This window comes from Cyphellophora attinorum (genome assembly GCF_001299255.1).
Source record: "Cyphellophora attinorum strain CBS 131958 chromosome Unknown Contig18, whole genome shotgun sequence".
NCBI classification, from domain to species: domain Eukaryota; kingdom Fungi; phylum Ascomycota; class Eurotiomycetes; order Chaetothyriales; family Cyphellophoraceae; genus Cyphellophora; species Cyphellophora attinorum.
Genome location: NW_017253246.1, coordinates 25,617 through 42,648, shown reverse-complemented (window position 1 = coordinate 42,648; position 17,032 = coordinate 25,617). Strand labels below are relative to the sequence as shown.

The 17,032-nt window shown below is 53.3% G+C and overlaps 9 protein-coding genes across 9 annotated transcripts; 6 read left to right on the top strand and 3 right to left on the bottom strand.

Moving 5' to 3' along the window:
* Window positions 1-672: 672 nt before the first annotated feature.
* Window positions 673-1,608, bottom strand: AB675_4104 (uncharacterized protein; the record flags this gene model as incomplete). Its single annotated transcript, XM_018144219.1, has 2 exons — window positions 673-768; window positions 823-1,608. The coding sequence occupies 2 exons, from the start codon at window positions 1,606-1,608 to the stop codon at window positions 673-675; spliced, it is 882 nt and encodes a 293-aa protein (XP_017998470.1).
* Window positions 1,609-2,716: 1,108 nt separating this feature from the next.
* Window positions 2,717-4,750, top strand: AB675_4103 (RNA polymerase I-specific transcription initiation factor rrn3; the record flags this gene model as incomplete). The annotated part of the gene is made up of 1 exon (XM_018144218.1): window positions 2,717-4,750. One exon carries the CDS (start codon window positions 2,717-2,719, stop codon window positions 4,748-4,750), a length of 2,034 nt encoding a protein of 677 aa, XP_017998637.1.
* Window positions 4,751-5,242: 492 nt separating this feature from the next.
* On the top strand, window positions 5,243-6,199 carry AB675_4102 (rRNA-processing protein utp23; the record flags this gene model as incomplete). Its single annotated transcript, XM_018144217.1, has 1 exon — window positions 5,243-6,199. One exon carries the CDS (start codon window positions 5,243-5,245, stop codon window positions 6,197-6,199), a length of 957 nt encoding a protein of 318 aa, XP_017998502.1.
* A 937-nt stretch (window positions 6,200-7,136) lies between these two features.
* Window positions 7,137-7,735, top strand: AB675_4100 (Dolichyl-diphosphooligosaccharide--protein glycosyltransferase subunit dad1; the record flags this gene model as incomplete). Its single annotated transcript, XM_018144216.1, has 2 exons — window positions 7,137-7,445; window positions 7,496-7,735. 2 exons carry the CDS (start codon window positions 7,137-7,139, stop codon window positions 7,733-7,735), a joined length of 549 nt encoding a protein of 182 aa, XP_017998578.1.
* Window positions 7,736-8,369: 634 nt separating this feature from the next.
* On the top strand, window positions 8,370-9,083 carry AB675_4099 (uncharacterized protein; the record flags this gene model as incomplete). The annotated part of the gene is made up of 1 exon (XM_018144213.1): window positions 8,370-9,083. One exon carries the CDS (start codon window positions 8,370-8,372, stop codon window positions 9,081-9,083), a length of 714 nt encoding a protein of 237 aa, XP_017998630.1.
* Window positions 9,084-9,722: 639 nt separating this feature from the next.
* AB675_4098 (uncharacterized protein) lies at window positions 9,723-10,850 on the top strand (the record flags this gene model as incomplete). Its single annotated transcript, XM_018144212.1, has 1 exon — window positions 9,723-10,850. The coding sequence occupies one exon, from the start codon at window positions 9,723-9,725 to the stop codon at window positions 10,848-10,850; it is 1,128 nt and encodes a 375-aa protein (XP_017998493.1).
* A 55-nt stretch (window positions 10,851-10,905) lies between these two features.
* On the bottom strand, window positions 10,906-13,596 carry AB675_4097 (putative tRNA(Ile)-lysidine synthase; the record flags this gene model as incomplete). The annotated part of the gene is made up of 3 exons (XM_018144211.1): window positions 10,906-10,926; window positions 10,973-12,734; window positions 13,451-13,596. The coding sequence occupies 3 exons, from the start codon at window positions 13,594-13,596 to the stop codon at window positions 10,906-10,908; spliced, it is 1,929 nt and encodes a 642-aa protein (XP_017998467.1).
* A 252-nt stretch (window positions 13,597-13,848) lies between these two features.
* Window positions 13,849-14,502, top strand: AB675_4096 (putative mitochondrial carrier; the record flags this gene model as incomplete). Its single annotated transcript, XM_018144210.1, has 1 exon — window positions 13,849-14,502. One exon carries the CDS (start codon window positions 13,849-13,851, stop codon window positions 14,500-14,502), a length of 654 nt encoding a protein of 217 aa, XP_017998522.1.
* Window positions 14,503-15,895: 1,393 nt separating this feature from the next.
* Window positions 15,896-16,547, bottom strand: AB675_4095 (uncharacterized protein; the record flags this gene model as incomplete). Its single annotated transcript, XM_018144209.1, has 3 exons — window positions 15,896-16,042; window positions 16,093-16,277; window positions 16,325-16,547. The coding sequence occupies 3 exons, from the start codon at window positions 16,545-16,547 to the stop codon at window positions 15,896-15,898; spliced, it is 555 nt and encodes a 184-aa protein (XP_017998487.1).
* Window positions 16,548-17,032: the final 485 nt, after the last annotated feature.

The following is a 17,032-nucleotide window of genomic DNA, read 5'->3' as shown; positions in this document are numbered from 1 at the left end:
TCCCAAGTGCTCTGTAAAGTCCGGACTGCAGCCGATACCTCAGTTGTGGGAGCAAGTCACTACGAACGGCCTGCAGGCGGGGGCTCCTTGCGGCCTGATGTGTAGGAAATAGCCAACGAAGAACGGAGGGACGGGTTCGCAGCGGACGTGGATCTCGTAAGGCTTAGGAGGCGCCAGGTTTACACGACGGCACAGCGAAGGGAACACTGTCGTAGAAATGCAGTCGAAGGCACGTGAGATCAATCTAGCATCATGGCAGTTCGTGAAATGTTGTGGGGAGTTGGCAGGCCTGGCTTGTGCCTGCCCAAAACCGTGGTTTTCCAGCGACGTCATACGGAATTTGAACACTAAAAAACGCGTGCAGCAGGGAACTTGAATGGGGGAGACTTGATGAGGGTATGAATCCGAACCGGACATCTGATGGGACACACCCACGACAAGCTATCAGAGCCTGGTGTTGGAGGCTGCGCTGTTCGCGTGGACTCAGAACGTTCTGCTCCTGCGTCTGACCCAACAGCCCTCTTTGCGTGACACGCGTCTTACGCCCCCTCTCGTGCTCATTGTCGTTGTTCGCAGACATGACGCCCCTGCGGCCCCTCTGTGGTACCTTACTGACGACGACGCTTCTCGGCATGCTTGTGACCGTGCTCTGAGAGGCAAACTACCGACTGCTCAGACAGGTAGCCCATACAGCGGAATCTTCATCTTGATATTGCCGTTGTCGTCCAAGAAGTCCATCTCCTTGCTATTGTAATTGGTACGAGTTTTCTGCGCATCACGTTAGTAGATTTCTCCCATTATGGACAGGATCCCAAAACTTACCCAGTATGCGTAGCGACGCACGAGCGGCCCTGCCGCTTGCTGGACTGCAGCCCATGGAGTGCCAGCAAAGTAGCACGTAATACAGCAGAGCAGGTTGAGTGAGAACGGTTTTCTGCGGCGTAACCAAGCCTTCACAATAGCGGATAGTCGACTGCTGTGATAGTTTCCTTTCTTCTGAAGGACGAGATCATCGGCGTGCGTTCGTATGTGGTTGATGCCCATAAGGTCTGGTAGTCCGGTCGAACTTCTGGCACTGTTCATGTGGACCCAGCAGATATTCAAGCCATGGTGCGTGAGCCAATCTTTGCGACGGGAATATGTGAGGTCCAACGTGCGCAGCGCTTGCATAGCGTCCAGCATCAATTCAACATTGCCAATCGTAAGCTCGCCCACGCTTAGAGCTGCATGCTTGACAGCGGGCAGCATATGAATGACTTTGGGAATGCCCAGAGGCACTGCGCTCTTGGATCGTTCCCCGTAGTACTTGACGACGGCGTCTGTTGGCCGCACAATAGTTGTGTGCAGCAGAACAGGGAGTGCTTCCATGTACCACTGTTTGCAAACGACAAGAGTTTCAACATCGCGAGAGTAGTTGTTCGTCCCATCTTGTCGCAGGATCCACAGGCTGCTGTCGTATTTCAGGGTTTTTGAGAACCACAACTTCTGGTAGATCATATAGCGTATCTCCGCTGGGAGGTCGAAGAAACGACTAAACGTGCATTCCGGGACTTTGGGTGACACCCAATATGATGCTAGGAAGCGTCGAAGAAATTGAAGAGAATCCATTCGGTCTGCCGCGTTTGTGTTTTCAGAATTTTGTGACACGTTTCTCGTGGGTCAGCACGATCGCTCCAAAGGTGCAGAGTAGTGTAGCGCAGGACCTTTTGATCAGGCCAGTCTGGTGTTCGACGAGCTGTCAGTAGCATGTGGATCTGCACCGGTAATGAGAAGTCTGATTGATCTTTTGGTATTTTATAGAGAGAGAGAGACTAGGCTGTCTTAGAAGCAGCCTTTTCTTGCTTCACTTGTACTTTGCAGTCTAATACTGCCACAATCTGCTCGACCGGGTGTCCCCTGAAGGGTGCATTTCAACAAAGAAGCCCATTGGGGGACGGCATCACTGTTTCACTTTGTAAAGGATCTGGGCGTGTTCCTACCTGATCTGCAGCCATATGTGCTGGAGCAAGTAGAGAACTGTGACGATTAAGAGGAATCTAGCACCACGATCTCATTTCCAGACCATGGCATGGTAGATGCTGATATACCACAGGACCCAGGGCCCGCCAGCGCGACTGGACCCAGGTCGACTTCCGTAGTCCTTGCGCCGAAGTATGCTGCTGCGCGATGTTGGCAAGGGCTTCCCAGCTGAGGCAAGCCGTGCTTGTCATGGGCCACGAGTACCGATCGACAACTGCGTTGAGCACGATCAATACGTTATTGTCCTACGGAAATCCTGAGCTCGCCGTACAGGCAGTGACGGTCTTCGGTCTAGTCCGAGTCAGCGAGAGACGACTGGAGGTTCGTAGCGATCATAGGGACTGGATTGAGAAGGCGTCAGTGCTGGAGTGAAAGTCAATATCAGTGAGACGGTGCTCCAGGTCCTGAGGTCATCTACGACGAGGTTGAACTTGAAGTTTGGCAGGCGCGAAATCTTGGCATCGGTCCCCACCTGGGCAGGTGCAGTGGCTGAACTTTTTCTGCCTAAGAGATCGTGATATGTCTTTTCACAACTATCACCAGCACGGCGTCGCCCTTTTCTTTTACGACGCAGTCACTTAAAGGTTACGACTACGACTGCACCGTATCTCTATGTAGGCCACAGGAAGACATTCGCTATCACGCCCATTCTCACCTTCCTCCACCATCTCCCTACCTCCACAACTTCAGCATCACAATGTCCATCCTTCCGGTAGCCAAATCAGTCAGACCAGGGCCACTGCACCGCCGGTCAACTCTCAAACGCTCCTTCGATGACACCAAGTTCATGGACACCCCTAACAGCCCGACCAAGCGGACTCGCGTGACCTTCGATTCTGATGTCGAGATAGTGTCTGCGGATGACGAGGAGGATGTGGACCCACAGGTGCTTAAAGAACTTGTCCGACGTGCTATAGAACGACATAGAGCGGGCGACAATGAGCCCTACGAGCGATATAGCGCTCTTTTCGCCTCAGACCTCAGCAAACCAAATGCGCCCTCAATGAAGACGCTTCGAATACATCTACAGGCTCTTCTCAGCAACGTTGCAAACCTGACGAAGGATTGTACTTCCCTCGTTGACGCCGTCATCCACAGCGACTGGATCGCAGGCGACGACGCTTACTATACTTTGGCGGTCCGCTTCCTCAGCAACCTCATTGCGGCTCAAAAGGGCTTTCAGAACAAGGTCGTGCATATGCTAGTCAACCTTCTTGGGCCTCAAAAGACCCGGAGAATCCTCGACCACAAACCGATCAGACAACCCAAGATACACAAGCGAACATTCCAAGCGATACGGCACATCACGCTCAACATACCGGGCACCTCAGGATCTCTGGCGGACCGGATCTCAGCGAGATTGCACTTCGAGTTCGAGAAGGCGGAAGAGCGAATGACGTATGTGCGAAATTTCATGCAACTCATCGAATACGTACCAGAGCTCTCGTCGAGTATCCTACATGTGGTCTTGCAAGAATTGATCAAGCTCGATGTCTTAGTCCAAGATAGCTTGGATGATGAAGACGACATGGAAGAGGAGCTGCTGCAACACATGTCCTCGTCTCAAACATTACTCTACAGATCTTCTCAGACATTAGCAGAGATATCAAGCGACGATGAAGACGATATCACATCCAGCGAAGAGTCTGACCTGGAAGACAATGCGGACAAAACAGCGGAGGAAGTCCAACAACAGAAGATAAGGGAGATTGTCAGGCAGGTTGATCAGATCATGGAGATGCTATTCGAGTACTACGACAAGCTGATAACAACCGGCAGCCCCGACGTGCGAAGCAACGCGATCGCGCAGCTCAAGAATCAGTTCTTCGCAAACATCTTGCCTACATATGGTTCGAGGCACCCTCAATTTTTGATGTTCCATTTCGCACAAGCTGATGAGATTACTATCGACGATTTCATAGCGTCGTGCATAGAGCGCGTCGCTTCCAAGAGACACAATCCGATCATCCGGCACTCCGCTGCAGCATACTTCGCAGGTTTTGTTGGGCGCGGAGCGCATGTCCACAAAGATCTGGTCCAGAGCTGCACAGAGCTTCTGTGCGACCAAGTCAACGTGCTCCGAGAGAAGTACGACCCGGAATCGATGACTGCCGTAAGACGCAAACGAAAAGAGCGGGAGGCGGATCGGCAGCTTCAAGCATGCTACGGACCTGATATTCGGAAGTATGGCGATTTCTATGCGATGTTCCAGGCACTGGTCTACATTTTCTGCTTTCGATGGCGAGATCTTGCCTCGACGCGCTCGGACCCCGACGCAGAGGATGACGAAGTCGACGGCACAGAGCACACCGACTATCGATTTGAGGAACGCCTGACAGAGACGTTGACGATGGCCATGGATTCCAAGCTCAACCCACTGAGAGTGTGTACGCCGATTATTGTTGACCAGTTCGCCAAACTTACAGCAGCGTTGGGATTGTTCTTTCTTCCTCCTAAGATTGAAAGCAACAAGCAAGTCCGAGTTGCCACGCACTGGCGAGGTCTTTCTGACCTGAATATCAACCAACCAGATCGCGATCAATCATGGATTGGGGACAACGGTATGATCGAAGGCTATTTCCCATTTGATCCATACCATCTGCCCATCAGTAGGCACTGGATTCAAGATGACTATTTGGACTGGACAGGTGTACCGGGCGAGGAGGCTGCGAGCGATTCAGAGGATGATGGCATGCAACTAATTGACGATGTGACGGACGAGGAGATATAAACCTATACCCCTGTGATATATTTGAGCCTCTAATGCAACGATTCATGACTTGTTATCGCAGCAATTACTGGAAACTGAATAGAGCGCCTCACCACTAGACCATTAAACGACTACCACTCCTCGAACCGTGAGTCTTTCTTGCTGCCGGCCGCAGTTGTCGTTGATATGCTTGGTGTTTGTAGGCTTGAACTCTCCCCGCGCATGCGCCTAAAATGTCATTTCTCCAACTCGAACATTTTCGAAAGATTTTGGTCCAAGTTCTGGGAGTCCGGGAGTCGACCTGCCATTTACCACTGTGCATCCACGAGATCTTGGACAGACTCGAGTCCTTCAGGAAGGCAATACTACGACTATCAGTGGGGCTGTAGTTGATTGACAAAAGTCCTACAGCGAAAGTCGTCCACAACGCGATCGCGCCGTCCGCCCATCGTCAGGAACCCATTGCAACGTCACTGCCACCTCTACGGCCCCTCTTGCCCCTAGGCCCTTACAATGCGCGCCAAACGCTCCAAGAAGTACCGCAAAACCATGTCCCAATACCAGTCCGCCTTCTCCTTCCGCCCGCCCTACCAAGTCCTCCTCTCGTCGGCCTTCCTCAAGCAATGCCACGCCTTTCACATGCCTCTCCAAAAGTTCCTCGAGAACACCCTCCACGATCCCTGCCGGCTGTTCGTCACGCAATGCACACTCGACAAGATCAGCAAGGAGCACGAGAAGGACAAGTTGCGGCGCGGGGATAAGAGGTTAGGTGGTCGCCCAGATTATCTGCCGCCGCCGACGGAGGTGCCGTTACGGTATTGTAAGCATAAGGACGAGGACGGGAATGAATTGGGAGTGGTAGGGGAGGAGCGGTGTTTGTTAGATCTGGTAAGCGGGCAGGTCAAGGGCGGGGCAGAGGTGAGGAATAAGCAGCATTTTGTCCTGGCAGCCGCGGACGAAGCAGACCTGAGTGAGAAGAAAGGTTATCAGTCAAAAGCACCACATATCGACCTGAGGCAGAGAGTGAGGATGATCCCTGGGGTACCGATCGTGTACGTCAAGAGGAGTGTAATGATACTGGAAGAGCTGAGCGCGGCGAGTGAGGCAAAGAAGCGGCAGACCGAGAGGGAGACATTCAAGGATAGTTTGGGTGTGACGAATGACCGGAAGCGGAAGAGAGGGGAGGACGATGAGGAAGGGGATGAGTTCGGAGGGAACGATATGTTGAAGGAGCTGATGCGGGAGGAGAATGTACAGATGCCGACTGCGCGAGGGCTGGCGAGGCCGAAGGGTCCCAATCCGTTGAGCGTCAAGAAGAAGAAAAAGGTTCAGATCAATCCTGCCGCGCCTGCAGATCAGCCTGAGAACCAAAAGAAGCCCTCCAGGCGTATACGGGGCAAGAAGAAGAAGGATGCGGAGGGAGTCGCGATGGCTGGCGGTGGTGGCGGTGGTGCCTCTGACGGCGACTGAGCAGCCCTCAGCCGTCCACTCCGTCCACATTATTTGTAATTTTTAAGCAGAGATACCCCATGAATGCATGCTTCCTCAATCCACCGACCCTTGCCCGCTCTTCCTCACGACAATTTGGGTCCTCCGATCTGCTGTGTGTACGCCCGTCCATATACTATAAGGCCGGACACAGCAAGCACACTCAAGCCCCATGGTAGCGGCTTGCCCGTCTTGATCGCGCGAGGAAGGCTGCTTCCCGCCAGGACTACTGAGGCGAGTAGTGCGAGTTCGATGCCGTAGGCTTGTCTGTTCGCGATGCGGTAGCCACCGAGACCGTACTGTAAAGGTTGTCAGCGAGACATAGCCAAGAGCATGTGAGCACATACCAGAGCGCCGACAGTCAAGCCGGCAGCAATGCTGGGTACTGAGCCGGTGCGGGCAAAGCCAATGGTGCCTCCAATGCTAGTAAGGGCACCTAGCACGCTTCGTTCTATGTTAGCTTGGATCGGGACGTGAGTGGTGAGTGGAGGCAGACACGGAACAGAAGTACGATACAAAGGCATCAGAGACAGGTCTGAGACCTTCAGTTTGTACTTCGTTACCGACCCAATAGAAAGAACACTTACTAGGCGGGGATCTCATTTGCGCCGGAAGTCGCTACTGGTGCCTAGATGAGTTGCGTTAGTGACGCTTAGGAGATCTTTGAATACAACTCATACCATATTGACAGATCTGCTGCAGTTGTGTAGTGGCCGCGGATGTAGTTGGAGGATGAAGTGCAGTCGCTGATCTGGAGGTGGTCGTCATTTGCGGAGCGATCGACAGGGATCTCCGGCGGATTCAATCCTTGGCAGGAACACGTTTACCTTGGTGGACTTCCATCAGACAAGGTCCTACCCATCTACTGTGTTGATGCGCAGACTATCATAGTCAGGAGCACGGCCTCGAAGCATACACCATGGCGAAGAAGCAGGCTACACCTCAACCGTCGGCGCCCAGAAGTGCTAGCACAACCACGACCCCAGCAAAGCCTCCTCCGTCGACTCCTTCCACCACGAAACAGACACCATCTCAGTCGACCTCAGTAACAAAGACCGCTCCCAGCACATTATCGCCCCGCTCGTCACCACAAGAGATCGCCATCCACGTGTGGAACAAGTACATCCAGGAAACGCCCTCAAGAACACTCTTCCTCGACATCTTCCTCCTCTACATCGCCCTGAATGGCGCAGTCCAGTTCATCTACTGCATCATCGGCGGCAACTACGTAGGTTTACCATGATTCACTAAAAGAGCCCTAGACTGACGCTTCTCTAGCCATTCAATGCCTTCCTGTCCGGCTTCGGCGCTGCCGTGGGCCAATTCGTCCTGACCGTCTCCCTGCGCATGCAGACCGTCGAGCAATCACCTACGGAGACAAACACTGGCAGCAAAACGAAGGTGGTGGATGGTGTGGAAGAGAAGTGTACAGGTCAGATCAGCAGTGAGAGAGCGTTTGCGGATTTCGTGTTTGGGAGTTTGATTTTGCATGGGTTTTGTGTCAACTTCATCAACTGAAGAAGCGAGGTTCGCATTGGGGAGACGGCTCTCAGACAAGCAACCTTCACATTCCGAGGCTCTGATAAGAAGGAAATATTGTCGTCCGGAAATAGCGGGACTGTCCCCGGGTCCAGCTAGAAGTACTCTCAGAAACCGCCAGTTCACCAAAGCATGGCCTCGCTCGGAGATCTCAGGACGTCGGCTCCTGCCAGATGAATGTCGGGGCATACCAACGAGAATGCTTACCGAAAGAGCAAGCCGCTACTGCCTTCATACGGCTGGAAGCGGCAGACCAATCGTCTTCCGTGTCCCGTACTGGATGATTATTGATCAGCCTGACAACGTTTCTGCGATTGGACAATCTGCTGGTCGACAGGTCCACAAGCAAGGCATGGGGCAAATGGTGCTTGAAGGCCTTCTACGGACAAAAGCAAGCGTCAACGCCCTTGTATGACAACTTTCTCAAAAACAGACATTTAGATTTCCACCACGCCAAGGCTCAGGCCCTGACTCACAACCTGAACATTCAGTGCCTCTCGACGTTCTCTACTTTCTTTTCCAATTCCAGGCAGTCCACTTACAGCATTCAGAAAACTTACAGCTAGCAACCCACTGATCAAAGCAGCAACCCACGCTCATCTACGTCACTACCATGCGCCAACTCGCCCTTCTCGGTGGCATGACTTATGGCGCAACGTCGATATATTACAACCTCATTAACAGAGAGATACAGCGCCGTCTCGGCGGCGCCAACTCCGCCACCCTCCTACTCCAATCCTTCAACCACGCCGAGATGCAAGACCTCTTCGAAGCCGGCCAATGGACTGCCGTCACCAAGAAGTTCAGCACCGCCGCCCAAAATCTCAAAACGGCTGGCGCGGAAGGCGTGATGATCTGCTGCAATATCGGCCACAAAGTCGCCGCGGAAGTGGAGCGGGAGTGTGGGGGGTTGGAGGTGTTGCATATTGTTGATCCCACAGGCAGGTTGATTCGCGAGAGGGGGTTGAGGAAGGTGGCGCTGATTGCGACGAGGCCGGTCATGGAGGAGGCGTTCTTCAAGGAGCGGTTGAGGGAGAAGTTTGGGATCGAGGTTGTGGTTCCCGATGAAGGGGCGAGAGAGGCGATTCATAAGATGATTTTCACGGAGTTGGGGGCGAATGTTTTTCATGATGGGCAGAAGAGAATATTGAAGGGCGCGATTGAGCAAACGGTTCGGGAAGGGGCGGAGGGTGTCATCTTTGCGTGTACGGAGCTGCAGTTTGTGGTCAAGCAGGAGGATGTGAATGTGCCGCTATGGGATACGATGGAGGGCCATGCCAGAGGGGCAGTGGAATGGATGTTGGCGGATGGGAGGGCTGGGGAGTGAGTCGTGTTGTGGGCTTGCCCGGGCATGTGTGCTGTATTGCTTTGATCGAGCCATCGCGTGCGAAAGGTGTCGGGTTGAGCAGCATGTTATGGCGGACTTGCAGACGTGAGTTTAGGTTGGAGGAAGGAGCAAATATATTCTTGTCAACCAGCCTTTTGGACTCGGCATCTACACATCAATCAGATCACAGCTTGTCGCCTCGAGCTGCACATTTACACCACTTGTAAGGTCAACGCGGCAACAAAGCCGTGCTTGCTATCAACCCTATATCGTCACTGCCAACTCACTGATATTGCTGTAGTATAGCCTCGGTAGACCGGTCTTGACCTCCAACTGCCCGCCCATGATTCGCTGTTTGCCAATGTCTGCGGTGTCCTGGCAGGCTTTGGGCATGTCCGTTGACGTAAAATTAGGCTTTAGGAGACCCGGCACAGTTCCTTACTCGCTGAGCCGCTGACGCGGGGATCGTGGGGAGTGAGAAACGTTACGAACATAAAGTGTAGGTAATGAAGTTTGATCTTGCTGAATTATTGTACAAAGGGCTCGACGCTATCTAAGCATCCTGCTTGCACCTCGCCGTCAATTTGAAGTGTGCGGCTACTCGGCCTGTCTCAGACACTACCCAGTATACTAGTCGCCATGGCCACCGAAGCCCTCACAGCACCAGTCCAAGAGTTCTCACACCTACCACCCTTCCCAGACAATGTACCGACCGCTCCACTGCTCCGCCTGTCCCTCTCATCTCTCCTCTCCCGCGACCCCAAAGAAATCGCCCGCTTCACCGCCGCCTGCGAGGACCTGGGCTTTTTCTATTTAGATCTCTCTTCCTCCTCTCCACCACTCGGCACCAACCTCCTCCGAGACGCAGACAGCCTCTTCTCCGTGGGAGAAGCCCTTTTCGATCTTCCCGTGTCCGAGAAGACAAAGTACGACTTCTCGAAGTCGCACAACTCGTATTTCGGCTACAAAGGCCTCGGCGCCAATGTTATTGACAAAGCGGGCAACCTCGATCGAAATGAGTTCTATAACGTCTCCAAGGACGATGTACTCGAGCAGGGTACGAGGTGGCCCGCGCCGAAGGTGCTGGACGAGCAGCGTGACCTGCTCGCGCGATTCACAAGGGGTGCGCATGAGGTTGTCTCGCTTGTCCTGGAGCTGTTGAATGAACATCTGAAGCTTCCGAAGGGTACGCTGCAGAATATGCACCGTCTGGAGGGGATCAGTGGAGATCAGACGCGCTTCATCAAAGCCCCACCACAGCCAAAGGACGACCGCCGGACCGCGCTGGGCGAGCATACTGATTTTGGCTCCGTGACTGTGCTGTTCAATCGACTGGGAGGTCTGCAGGTTCTCCCACCCGGTCGTGACGCCGAGTGGTGCTATGTGAAGCCACTGCCTGGCCACGCAATCATTAATCTTGGCGATGCAATGGTCAAATTTACAAATGGACGTCTGCGGAGTAACATCCACAGAGTAAACGCTCCGCCAGGCGAGCAGGCTGATGTGACGCGATATTCGCTTGTGTATTTCAACCGGCCGGAGGATGATGTGATACTTAAGAGACTGGACAGCGAGATGATACCAGAGTTGGAGCCAGGCACTGTTGAGGAGGAGGTGAAGAGTAAGGACTGGATCATCAGGAGGGCGTTGGGAAGAAGGCCTGGCGTCGTTGGGACCAAGGCGTTTGCGGAGGATGCGGGAAAAGGGACGGAGGATATGAGTCGGAGGTACGGCGGTGGTCAGAAGGTTGTTGCTTCGGCGGCGTGACGCGCGAGGTTCTTTCTGCGGAAGCGCCCACGACGTTCTTTCTTCTTCTGTGCCCCTATCTTTCTTTCCTTTTGGACTTGCGAAGAAATCTGCGACGGTTTGACCTCAGATGGTTGAATCACTGCGGAGGGCATGTCCTTGACGCCCTCCGCTAGTGGACCATAATTATTCACATAGTGTGCCAGTAGCTTATGGAGACGCAGTTGCTCAGGATCAGTGACATGCCGCAACGTATCGTAGGCTCCCGAATGTTGCGCTTGAGGTTGATGTACCGTGGTGGCTTTTGAACCCCATTCAGCTATCTTCTCTGGCAACAATTTGTACGCAACCTCGAAAAAGAGGCGAGGGGCCTGTTCAAGCTCCAATTCGGCAAGCTTCGCATCGTATCCTGCCTGATTGATCAGGGTTCGAAAAAGCGTCGGGAAAGCCACTACCTCGCCCAATACCGTCAACACTGGCAGAGTGAATCTAATCTTGCCGGGCGCGCACTGCTGCAGGACATCTATGAGCTGTCCGAAGTCTTTTTCTGACATTCGATCTCTCAAGACCTCCACGTCGGATTTTTGGTAGGCGCGCACCTCCACGTGTTTGAACATACTGACATCTTCTAGTCGAGTTCGAATCCAGAAGCGGTGATCCCAGAGCAACCATTTGCTCCAGCCATGGGAGTGGAGGTCGAGCACTTCTTCGAACTTGTGGTCAGTAACGTAATTATCTGCAAAGATGTCGCTCCGTGGCGGAAACTCTGGATAACGGATCCTCTGTATTGGGGTACGTTTTGACTCCTCGTATTTCTGGGTCGTCATAGGTGCACGCGACAGTTGCCAAACGGTGGAAGCTATATCAGGCCTGGGTAAGCTTTGGAACCGGACGTCGCCATAGCTGATTATTGGCCGTTCTTGGAAGGCGGGCCTGTTGTAGGGGTTGCCCCGATAGGCATTCTGTGAAGCCCAAGCAAACTGCTCAACTATCGAAGACGGCGCCAAGGTCTGCTGCGCATCGAGAGAGACTGGGCTGACAAGGCTTGCCAACTGAGCGACGACTATAGATGCAGCATTGCGGTCCAGAAAGGCGAATGGCGCAAAATCGCGGGGCAGACGGATATCAGCTGTGCCTGAACGAAAGTCGAAGGCAAGCACAGAGACATGGCGCAAGAAGTCTAAGGCGCGCGCTTGCATCTCGATCTTTGTCTGTCTCGCTGTTTCGGCCAGTTTGAGTAGTGAGGAAGGCTGCAGAGCTCGTGGAAGTTCTTCTTTCCGCATCGATCGGATCGCGTTCCGTTGCGTGAACGAAGGATCGTAGTTCGTTTTGTCAGTGATGAAAGGGATCTCGTTGGCAAGGCATGTTGCAATCAACTCCTCCTTGGAGAACACCAGTAAAGGCCGATGTATTTTGATGCCACCGTGTTCCAGTCCTCGGATCCAGTCCATGCCTGTATTGATGACTTGGCCGACACGTGTCTCGACCAGGGTGTCTGCGTGCACTCTGGCATTCCGAAATGCTGCAGGAGCCTCTCTCAGCAAGGTCGTCAGTGGCCTCGACGGCTCCAAGTTTCGCATGCCGCGATATGAAGCGCATTCTGGGATTGGAGATGTCTCCTGCATGCCACACAGGCCTAGCAGGGACGGATTGCTGCCTCTTATCATCCGCATCAGCAATGTCTCAATCTGGTCGTCTTTGTGATGGCCAGTGAACAGGTGATGAATCTTTCGTTCCTTAGCATGTATGCCCAAGTGACGATAACGGCGGACTCTGGCTTCTAGCTCGAAATTCGTCAATCGAGCCGGGTCGTCCCTCTCCCAATCCATCGTTTCAACACTTGCTTGAATGCCCATATCCTCTAGCCAACCCGCAACCCTTTCCGCCTCGGCCTTGCTTCCAGGCCTAGCGTTATGGTCAATAACGAAGCCGTACACATTTCTTCGGCTGGACAGCCTCGCAGCAAAGCGACGTATTTGCTTACGAGATAGGCTAGTGCCATGGAATCTGGTCCGCCACTGACGCAAAGTCCAATCCTGGGGACATGCTCCCGGCCAAGGTTGCTAGCATCTCTGGGTCTGTTGTCGATGACATAACGCCGGAATCGTGTCCAGAAGGGCGCGAGACTGCCTGGGCCAAGAGGTGACGGGAGCATGAGCTCGATACAGTCTGCAGGGTTTGCTTGAAGCTAGCTGTGAAGGCCCCGAACTTGTCCTCGTCCGGGGCCTTTCGAAATTCAAGATTGCTTTCTACTGCGCAATGTCGAAGATGCATCGTCAACCCGTATGTAGGATGTCAAACCTCGCGGTTCAAGCATGCCAGGAGGGAAGCTAGGAAGCTTGCTCCGACGCGTCGATAATTGACGTAGATCTGGTGCTGGGAGAGGGTAAGTCGTCCGGATCTTGCGCACAGGCTGTTCCGTTGGACTGTGAGGCGTCTCGTTCGCGAGCTTTTCGTTGCAGGTGTTATACTCCGTACGAATAGCCCGACTGAACTCCATCAATTTGCGCCGGCGTGACTTCGGCGGTTCAGCCTCGTCGCCTTTTTTAAGCCTCGCCAACGACAACATCATCTCGTGATCTCCAGCGTTCCCAGTCTGATAGCTGTTTTCCCGAACTGACCTCGGAGTGAGGAGCGCGGAGAGAAGCCTTATGAGTGCGAGTGACTCCCGCTTGCGGAGCTCCAACTCGTACGTGTCGTCGCCATGGACGCAGTCGCTTCTGGTCAGTTTACCCATGAAGCTTGTCAGGCACTGAGCTGACGACATTTTGAAGGCTGGTGCCATAGCAGGCCTTACGGTTGACGTGTCGCTGTTCCCGATCGATACAATCAAGACCCGTCTACAATCGAACCTCAAGCCAGCCCATGCCGCCAACTCGATCCTTCCTACGCATACCCTGACAGGTACTGTCCGAAGCATCTATGCGGGCCTTCCTTCTACCTCCTGGGGTCTATGCCCTCCGCAGCATCTTTCTTCGTAGTCTACGATGGCATCAAAAGAAGTGCTCTCCGATCGGACATGTCAAGAAGCCAGCAGGCATATATTCACATGCTTGCGTCCTCACTTGGCGAGATCGCTGCATGCGTGATCCGCGTACCGACCGAAGTTGTGAAACAGCGCGCACAAGCAGGTCTGTTTGGTGGCTCTACGCTGCTTGCTTTGCGAGACATCACTGGACTGCGAAGGACACACGGAGTGGTAGCCATGATGAAAGAGCTATATCGAGGAGGAGGCATTACCATCATTCGCGAAATTCCGTTCACGATCGTGCAATTCAGCTTGTGGGAGTATTTCAAGACTGCATATTCAGCACGGCAGAACCGACTGCACGGACGGGAGAGCGGAGTAAGTACAACCTTAGAGAGTGCTGCGTTTGGAAGTTTGGCAGGAGCGGTTGCGGCAGGCTTGACTACACCTCTGGACGTACTGAAGACGAGGATCATGATCGCTCGGCGGGCCACTGAGGAGAATGCGGCAGACCGAAAAGGCGTCGTTGCGATCGCTCGGCAGATTTGGGCTCAGGATGGCGCCAGAGGTTTCTTCAGGGGCTTCATTCCCAGGGTAGGATGGATCAGCACCGGAGGAGCAGTATTCTTGGGATCTTACCAGTGGGCGATACTTAAGCTCGAGTCGCATTCAGTGAACGAGGCAACACTTGCAACAGAAATATAGCGCCTTAGCACAAGGACACACGTTGGATTTCAGGTGAGTTCAGTTTCTCTATTATCGACCAGCGTTGCGCTGTGTGTGTTCCCTTGTGTCTATTTGATCCTGTAACGCCCCAGAGACTAGCCCAAAGGTGCTCGATCGTCTCAGAAGACTCAGGGCGCGGTGATAATCGCCTTCCGCGACCCACGGTCCCATGCAGATTGTTATGAACTAGAGTTGTCTGAGGTATTGCCAGCCATAGCTCAGTTCACAATGGTGCAGATGTACGTAAGGAAGGCGTTATCGGGACCACCTTGTTCCTTTGCCTTGGACCACGCCACCAGGTCTGGAGTACCAGGGAACGTCATCTCTCTGTATCTCATTGATTCGCTGCAGGTGAAGCTCGAGTACTATTGCAGACGGACGCTGGTCAGTTCAGAAGATCTGGAGAAGAGAAACTCAGAATGACCTTACCAGATTGCACTTGACGCCTTGATAAGGACCAAATGACTTCCAGATACCCTCCATGGACTGAACCATGCATTGATCGAAAGGTTGGCCGCTCGCGGCGCCGCTCGAAGATGTGCCGCATCCGAGAGCGATGCACTTGCCTCCATACATTCTCATGTCCCACCACTGACAACCTAGAAAAGTTTTGCGAAATCAGTGGCTGTCATCAACCGAAGGAGAGAGATGTCGTCGCAGGCACTTCTGTCAACTTACCATTGGTACGCTCGAAATTAGCATCCTTACAGACGTAAACACCTTTAGCGCCGTCGCCAGCTACATTCACTGTACCGGTCTCATTGAAAGGAGAGATGGTGGCCGTGCCGGCTGCGATGAGTGAGGAGAGAAGGACTAGAATCGACATCATGGTCTTGATTGCAACCCCTGGAGGTATCTGGTAGGTATGTGCTTATTGTGCGAGATTGTTTTGCGATTTCGATCTGTTGAGTGCGAGAGATGTGGGCAATTAAATAGGCCAGCTCACATCAACGGTTGCCAGCGCAACGGGGAAGCCTGGCAAAGTACTGCATCACTTGCCCATGCGGTGAGGCGCAGTTCCTGCTTTCAGTCGCTTGAGAGCACCAATGTCCTCTCACTGGTCTTCAGCATGGCAGTGACCGATCAACTCTTAGCGATTGGCTCAAACGGATGTTCTTGACAGCCTCTCTACTGAAGAAAACAGTCATGTGAAGTGACAAAGGCTACCTGTTCCTGACATAGGGCGGCGTCGAACGAAGAAAGAGTTCGGGAGGCATTGAAGATAACGCACCATCATCAAGGCCAGCCAATGCCTCAGGTCGAACTGATTCCACATGCGGCTCTACTGAAGGCCGCCATAGGGCGATCCCTGTGTGAGCATCGTGCCTGGGCTCCGTGTCGCCTTCAATCCCAGGCCGTCCGCTCCTAAGCTCTAGTCCATCCAGCGGGGAACCCCTTCCTTGCATTGGTACCAACTCGCAAGACCAGGCATGTCTGCTAGGTTGCTGATGCCTGGGAAATAGATGGGACCATAGTGAGGGTTATATTCTTTCGCTTCGGAGGCAGTGCGGTTGAACAACTATCTATCTGTCAGTGGGTACAGATACTGATGGTATCAGCATTGCTTACCAAGTAGCACTCAACTCCACGGTCAGGAGAAAGTGAAATAGGTGCGCTCTTGGGGCACAAAGGTGCCGAGCAGCCTTCACTTTCACAGTCCAAGATCGTAGGCGCCTCATACTCGCCCAGGGTCAACATCTCTCGTGTTGGTATCGGCCTCCATTTCCGCTGCTCAAGTGGGATCAAGTCACAGTCTGCTGTGTTTAGCCGGACGTGGATGCATCGGTCAGGAGATACGTACTGCCTTGGAAGTCGGGCTGGTCGCACATGATTATGCCTTCTTGGGTGCCATACAACCTCTCGTGCATCTCTGCATAGTCTGGACGCTTTGCGCGAATCCTGGCCACAGCGTCCTCCACGGCGGCTTCGCTGGCGAGTCGTTCCTGCATGCTACTAACGGCGGTCTCAGCGTGCAGGCGCCCGTGCAGGTGTTGAAGTAAGTTGAGACCGAGTCTTCTAGCCATGTCTGCTTACACTACTGCTAGTATAGAATGCAATGATAAGGCTGACTGGGTTCAAAGAGTGTATGTCGTGTACTGATCAGACTGTCGAGCTGGTGATGTGAAGTGAGAGGCAGAAAGAGATGACGCGAGAAGAGAAAAGGAAAGTACTTAGTAAACCAGCGGCTGACACTGTTCCGGACGGCAGGCGCCACCCCAGCATCACACATCGAACGCGGCAGTCACAGTCCATAACATGTCCACCATGGCAAGTATTATTCAGAAGTCCGGTCCTGTGTGATGCGCCAGGACAGCCGGTCGCCAATGCCTACAAGCGGCCACACCGTCTCGGCCAGATGACAATTGACAGACCCGGTCATCGAATAGCAATGTTTCTTCATCAAACAGTGAATGAAACAATGCTTCTGATGTACTGGGGTCGAGCTTGTCAAGCGAGGTCGTGAATCTCTTAAAATTGTGAGCTGGCAAAGGCCTGATCGGGAGGCGAA